At 46.9% G+C, this 7,500-nt stretch overlaps 1 protein-coding gene across 1 annotated transcript in view; it reads left to right on the plus strand.

The window, feature by feature from the left end:
• Window positions 1-7,500, plus strand: part of prdm10 (PR domain containing 10) — an 85,103-nt gene that overhangs the window by 12,605 nt on the left and 64,998 nt on the right. The window contains exons 5-7 of the mRNA XM_045724930.1: window positions 461-565; window positions 4,811-4,982; window positions 6,344-6,585. Of these exons, the coding sequence (XP_045580886.1) occupies window positions 461-565; window positions 4,811-4,982; window positions 6,344-6,585 (519 nt within the window). The remainder of the gene's footprint in view (window positions 1-460; window positions 566-4,810; window positions 4,983-6,343; window positions 6,586-7,500) is intronic.

Below are 7,500 nucleotides of genomic sequence, written 5' to 3' on the forward strand. Positions count from 1 at the left end.
TCTCTAACTCTCTCCCTCTCTCTACCTCCCTCTCTCTACCTCCCTCTCTCTACCTCCCTCTCTCTACCTCTCTCTCTCTACCTCTCTCTCTCTACCTCTCTCTCTCTACCTCTCTCTCTCTCTACCTCTCTCTCTCTCTACCTCCCTCTCTCTCTCTCTACCTCTCTCTCTCTACCTCTCTCTCTCTACCTCTCTCTCTCTACCTCTCTCTCTCCCTCTCTCTACCTCTCTCTCTCTACCTCTCTCTCTCTACCTCTCTCTCTACCTCTCTCTCTCTACCTCTCTCTACCTCCCCTCTCTCTCTCTCTCTCTCTCTCTCCTCTCCTCTTCTCTCTCTCTCTCTGTCTCTCTCTCTCTCTCTCTCTCTCTCCCTCTCTCTCTCTACCTCTCTCTACCTCCCTCTCTCTCTCTACCTCTCTCTCTCTACCTCTCTCTACCTCTCTCTACCTCTCTCCACCAGCTGACGGTGTTGTTGCCCAGTGGCCAGAACATGAACGCTGCCAACCTTCATGTCCTCAGTAACGTGGCCGAGGCCCCTCAGGTCCTCCTGGAGCCAGTCACACAGGTGAGGAGTCTGTAGTGCTGAGCGATTAGTCCATGTAAATAAAATATATATATATATTTTTTGTTCGGTTTCAGTTCTATTCGTAAAAAAATAATCACGTATTTTGGTTTCGAAAATAAATAAAAACATGAATTGCATTATGTGGGTTGAATGCTGTAACGCATAATAAAACAATACAAGTCCCCTGATAGTTATATATAATATATTACATTAGTTTTATATATATTTATATAATATATTACATTAGTTATATTTATATATATATTTATATAATATATTACATTAGTTTTATATATATTTATATAATATATTACATTAGTTTTATATATATTTATATAATATATTACATTAGTTATATGTATATATAATATATTACATTAGTTTTATTTGATGACTTTATTATTTTATTCCAAGTCATCATCTCATCTCTATAGAGCTGCTATCTATTCTGTCTGACAAAATCACTATTTTACTATTTGTTCAAAGTAAATAAGGCTTTATGACTGCTGAATACCAACTATCAATTACTTAGATCATGTATTTTCAGGTAGAGATACCTAGTGAAGGAACTGCTCTCTAGACACTTAGATCATGTATTTTCAGGTAGAGATACCTAGTGAAGGAACTGCTCTCTAGACACTTAGATCATGTATTATCAGGTAGAGATACCTGGTGAAGGAACTGCTCTCTAGACACTTAGATCATGTATTTTCAGGTAGAGATACCTAGTGAAGGAACTGCTCTCTAGACACTTAGATCATGTATTTTCAGGTAGAGATACCTAGTGAAGGAACTGCTCTCTAGACACTTAGATCATGTATTTTCAGGTAGAGATACCTGGTGAAGGAACTGCTCTCTAGACACTTAGATCATGTATTTTCAGGTAGAGATACCTAGTGAAGGAACTGCTCTCTAGACACTTAGATCATGTATTTTCAGGTAGAGATACCTGGTGAAGGAACTGCTCTCTAGACACTTAGATCATGTATTTTCAGGTAGAGATACCTAGTGAAGGAACTGCTCTCTAGACACTTAGATCATGTATTTTCAGGTAGAGATACCTAGTGAAGGAACTGCTCTCTAGACACTTAGATCATGTATTTTCAGGTAGAGATACCTGGTGAAGGAACTGCTCTCTAGACACTTAGATCATGTATTTTCAGGTAGAGATACCTAGTGAAGGAACTGCTCTCTAGACACTTAGATCATGTATTTTCAGGTAGAGATACCTAGTGATGGAACTGCTCTCTAGACACTTAGATAATGTATTATCAGGTAGAGATACCTAGTGAAGGAACTGCTCTCTAGACACTTAGATCATGTATTTTCAGGTAGAGATACCTAGTGAAGGAACTGCTCTCTAGACACTTAGATCATGTATTTTCAGGTAGAGATACCTAGTGAAGGAACTGCTCTCTAGACACTTAGATCATGTATTTTCAGGTAGAGATACCTAGTGAAGGAACTGCTCTCTAGACACTTAGATCATGTATTTTCAGGTAGAGATACCTAGTGAAGGAACTGCTCTCTAGACACTTAGATAATGTATTATCAGGTAGAGATACCTAGTGAAGGAACTGCTCTCTAGACACTTAGATCATGTATTATCAGGTAGAGATACCTGGTGAAGTAAGTGCTCTCTATCCCTCGTTCTTCTGTCTATCTCTGTGTCTGTCCCACACAGACCGGACAGGTAGGGGGCGCTTCGGCCTTTGGCGGTTGACCATATAAAGTGCATTTGGAAAGAATTCAGACCCCTAGAACTTTTCCACGTTTTTGAATGTTAACGGCCTGATTCTAAAATTGATAAGCGAAAAAAAAATAAAAAGTATTTGAATCAATCTACACACAATACCCCACAATGACATCACAATACCCCACAATGACATCACAATACCCCACAATGACATCACAATACCATCACAATACCCCACAATGACATCACAATACCCCACAATGACATCACAATACCCCACAATGACATCACAATACCCCACAATGACATCACAATACCCCACAATGACAAAGCGAAAACAGGTTTTTAGATGTTTAGCAAATGTATTAAAAATAAAAAACAGAAATACCTTATTTACATAAGTATTCAGACCCTTTGCTATGAAACTCGAAATTGAACTCAGGTGCATCCTGTTTCCATTGATCGTCCTTGAGATGTTTCTACAACTTGGATTGGAGTCCACCTGTGGTAAATTCAATTGATTTGGACATGATTTGGAAAGGCACACACCTGTCTATATAAGGTCCCACAGTTGACAGTGAATGTCAGAGCAAAAACCAAGCCATAAGGTCAAAGGAATTGTCTGTAGAGCTCAGAGACAGAATTGAGTCGAGGTACAGATCTGGGGAACGGTACCAAAAAATGTCTGCAGCATTGAAGGTCCCCAAGAAAACAGTGGCCTCCATCATTCTTAAATGGAAGAAGTTTGGAACCACCAAGCCTCTTCCTAGAGCTGACCGCCCGGCCAAACTGAGCAATCAGGGGAGAAGGACCTTGGTCAGGGAGGTGACCAAGAACCCGATGGTCACTCTGACAGAGCTCCAGAGTTCCTCTGGAGTTGGGAGAACCTTCCAGAAGGACAACCATCTCTGCAGCACTCCACCAATCAGGACTTTATGGTAGAGTGGCCAGACGGAAGCCACTCCTCAGTAAAAGACATGACAGCCCGCTTGGAGTTTGACAAAAGGCACCTAAAGGACTCTCAGACCATGAGAAACAAGATTCTCTGGTCTGATGAAACCAAGATTGAACTCTTTGGCCTGAACGCCAAGTGTCACGTCTGGAGGAAACCTGGTACCATCCCTACGGTGAAGCATGGTGGAGGCTGCATCATACTGTGGGGATATTTTTCAGGGACTGGGAGACTAGTCAGGATCGAGGCAAAGATGAATGATGGAATAAACATATAGATAGGGGAAAAGGTGCTTGTGCATTGATAAGTACACAAAAGACGACATTAACGACAAGTAATAAAATAAATACCGCACTTCTAAAAGCTAAAAATAACAGACATTTTGGTCAATCACTCAGCACTAGGAATCGGACTGGGACATCAGAACAGAAATGGTGATCTGTCGTTCAGACAACAACAAAGCCGTCACCATTGTCAGGGTTTTTAGTAAACAGCTGAGGGATAGAGTGGTAAACAAATGTTTACCACTCTCAAATTCATAGACAGAGTTATGGATGCAAGGACGAACCATACAAATTATAGTTTTAATCATTTTTAAAGACTTTACAGACTTTTAAAGACTTTGACACTTACATTGTTTACAAACACTGGACTAAATCAGTCTATATTTTGGGTTCCACCATCGTAGTACGGATGAAGCCTGAGATTGGAATGTGAAGCTAACTGAAGCTGGCTAGCTGTAGAAAACCCAGAGTTAAATGTAGCTTGCTTCATAAGATATCCCTCTGGACTAAGAGGCACTTTCAATGAATATTCTCCATTGGGCACGGAGAGGGTATTTCTCCAGGAACAGGGCTGGAGTTAAAACCTCCAGGAGGGGTATCTCTCCAGGAACAGGGTTGGAGTTAAAACCTCCAGGAGGGGTATCTCTCCAGGAACAGGGTTGGAGTTAAAACCTCCAGGAGGGGTATCTCTCCAGGAACAGGGTTGGAGTTAAAACCTCCAGGAGGGGTATCTCTCCAGGAACAGGGTTGGAGTTAAAACCTACAGGAGGGGTATCTCTCCAGGAACAGGGTTGGAGTTAAAACCTACAGGAGGGTATCTCTCCAGGAACAGGGTTGGAGTTAAAACCTACAGGAGGGTATCTCTCCAGGAACAGGGTTGGAGTGTAAACCTCCAGGAGGGGTATCTCTCCAGGAACAGGGTTGGAGTTAAAACCTCCAGGAGGCTTCTCTCCAGGAACAGGGTTGGAGTTAAAACCTACAGGAGGGTATCTCTCCAGGAACAGGGTTGGAGTTAAAACCTCCAGGAGGGGTATCTCTCCAGGAACAGGGTTGGAGTTAAAACCTACAGGAGGGGTATCTCTCCAGGAACAGGGTGGAGTTAAAACCTCCAGGAGGGGTATCTCTCCAGGAACAGGGTTGGAGTTAAAACCTCCAGGAGGGGTATCTCTCCAGGAACAGGGTTGGAGTTAAAACCTCCAGGAGGGGTATCTCTCCAGGAACAGGGTTGGAGTTAAAACCTCTCTCTCCAGGAACAGGGTTGGAGAGGTCTGGTCCACACCTATAACCATACCTTTATATTCTTTCTACCCCAGGGTCAGCTGTCCAGTTCCCTCCCCTCCATGGCTGGGATGGTTGACCCCTCCTCCAGCCCCCTGGGGGCCACATCCACTGAGGACTCTGACGAAGAGGATGATGACGAAGATGACTCGGACCTAGATGACTGGGAGCCTAGCGCGCCACAGGCCTTCACACCACACAACCTCTGTGAGTTTCTTTACCTCCCTGGTGACGGGCCCTTCTGGGCGTCTACTAGGGACAGGAGTTTTACCTCCCTGGTGACGGGGCCTTCTGGGCGTCTACTAGGGACAGGAGTTTTACTTCCCAGGTGATAGAGCTTTCTGGGTGTCTACTAGGGACAGGAGTTTTACCTCCCTGGTGACGGGGCCTTCTGGTCGTCTACTAGGGACAGGAGTTTTACCTCCCTGGTGACGGGCCCTTCTGGGCGTCTACTAGGGACAGGAGTTTTACTTCCCAGGTGATAGAGCTTTCTGGGCGTCTACTTGGGACAGGAGTTTTACTTCCCAGGTGATAGAGCTTTCTGGGTGTCTACTAGGGACAGGAGTTTTACCTCCCAGGTGATAGAGCTTTCTGGGTGTCTACTAGGGACAGGAGTTTTACCTCCCCAGTGACGGGCCCTTCTGGGCGTCTACTAGGGACAGGAGTTTTACCTCCCAGTTGATAGAGCTTTCTGGGCGTGTACTAGGGACAGGAGTTTTACCTGACTGTGACAGGACCAATACTGTGTTGTGTTAATACTGACAGTTCAAAATGACAGTGAACTCATTCTTTATCATTATTATATATATTTATATTCTTTATCTCTTTTTTTGCCTCTTTCTCTGTCTGGGTATAACCATCTGTGGTTCTGGGACCCTCACTGTCATACTTCCTCCCTCCCTCCCTCCCTCCCTCCCTCCCTCCCTCTCTCTCTCTCTCTCTCTCTCTCTCTCTCTCTCTCCCCTCCCTCCTTCCCTTCCTTCCTCCCTCTCTCTCCCCTCCCTCCCTCCCTCCCTCCCTCCCTCCCTCCCTCCCTCCCTCCCTCCCTCCCTCCCTCCTTCCCTTCCTTCCTCCCTCTCTCTCCCCTCCCTCCCTCCCTCCCTCCCTCCCTCCCTCCCTCCCTCCCTCCCTCCCTCCCTCCTCTCCTTCCTTTCCCCTCCCCTCTCCTTCTCTCCCTCCCTCCCTCCCTCCCTCACTCCTCTCCTTCCTTTCCCCTCCCTCCCTCCCTCACTCCTCTCCTTCCTTTCCCCTCCCTCCCTCCCTCCCTCCCTCCCTCCCTCCCTCCCTCCCTCCCTCCCTCCCTCCTCCCTCCCTCTCCCTCCCTCCTTCCATCTCTCCTTCCCCTCCCTCCCTCCCTCCCTCCTTCCATCTCTCCTTCCCCTCCCCTCGCTTTCTCCCTTTCTCCCTCCCTCCCTCTCTCCCTCCCTCCTCTCCTTCCTTCCCCCTCCCTCCCTTTCCCCCTCCCTCCCTCCCTCCCTCTCTCCCTCTCTCCCTCCCTCCCTCCCTCCCTCTCTCCCTCCCTCCTCTCCTTCCTTCCCCCTCCCTCCCTCCCTCCCTCCCTCCCTCAGGGTGTGAGGAATGTAACATGTCCAACCCATCGGTGTGTATGAAGCACGGTGCCCTTCACCCCATCCCTAACCGTCCAGTGGTGTCCCGGGCGCGGGCCAGCCTCCCCCTCGTTCTCTACATAGACCGCTTCCTAGGGGGAGTCTTCTCCAAGAGACGGATCCCCAAGAGGACCCAGTTCGGCCCCGTGGAGGGACCCCTGGTCAGACAGGGACAACTTCACGACCACTACATCCACCTCAAGGTAAGTTGACTTCTCTGTTTTCTACAAGAGTCTATACTGTCAAGAGGAGCAGTTGTAGACTTTAATGTCTGATCAAATGGTCCCCTTGTTGTTCCTGACTCTGTGGTGTTGTTCCTGACTCTGTGGTGTTGTTCCTGACTCTGTGGTGTTGTTCCTGACTCTGTGGTGTTGTTCCTGACTCTGTGGTGTTGTTCCTGACTCTGTGGTGTTGTTCCTGACTCTGTTCCTGTTGTTCCTGACTCTGTGGTGTTGTTCCTGACTCTGTGGTGTTCCTGACTCTGTGGTGTTGTTCCTGACTCTGTGGTGTTGTTCCTGACTCTGTGGTGTTGTTCCTGACTCTGTGGTGTTGTTCCTGACTCTGTGGTGTTGTTCCTGACTCTGTGGTGTTGTTCCTGACTCTGTGGTGTTGTTCCTGACTCTTGTGGTGTTGTTCCTGACTCTGTTCCTGTTGTTCCTGACTCTGTGGTGTTGTTCCTGACTCTGTGGTGTTGTTCCTGACTCTGTGGTGTTGTTCCTGACTCTGTGGTGTTGTTCCTGACTCTGTGGTGTTGTTCCTGACTCTGTGGTGTTGTTCCTGACTCTGTGGTGTTGTTCCTGACTCTGTGGTGTTGTTCCTGACTCTGTTCCTGTTGTTCCTGACTCTGTTCCTGTTGTTCCTGACTCTGTGGTGTTGTTCCTGACTCTGTGGTGTTGTTCCTGACTCTGTGGTGTTGTTCCTGACTCTGTGGTGTTGTTCCTGACTCTGTTCCTGTTGTTCCTGACTCTGTGGTGTTGTTCCTGACTCTGTGGTGTTGTTCCTGACTCTGTGGTGTTGTTCCTGACTCTGTGGTGTTGTTCCTGACTCTGTGGTGTTGTTCCTGACTCTGTTCCTGTTGTTCCTGACTCTGTGGTGTTGTTCCTGACTCTGTGGTGTTG

Source organism: Salmo salar, chromosome ssa09 (genome assembly GCF_905237065.1).
Source record: "Salmo salar chromosome ssa09, Ssal_v3.1, whole genome shotgun sequence".
NCBI classification, from domain to species: Eukaryota; Metazoa; Chordata; class Actinopteri; order Salmoniformes; family Salmonidae; genus Salmo; species Salmo salar.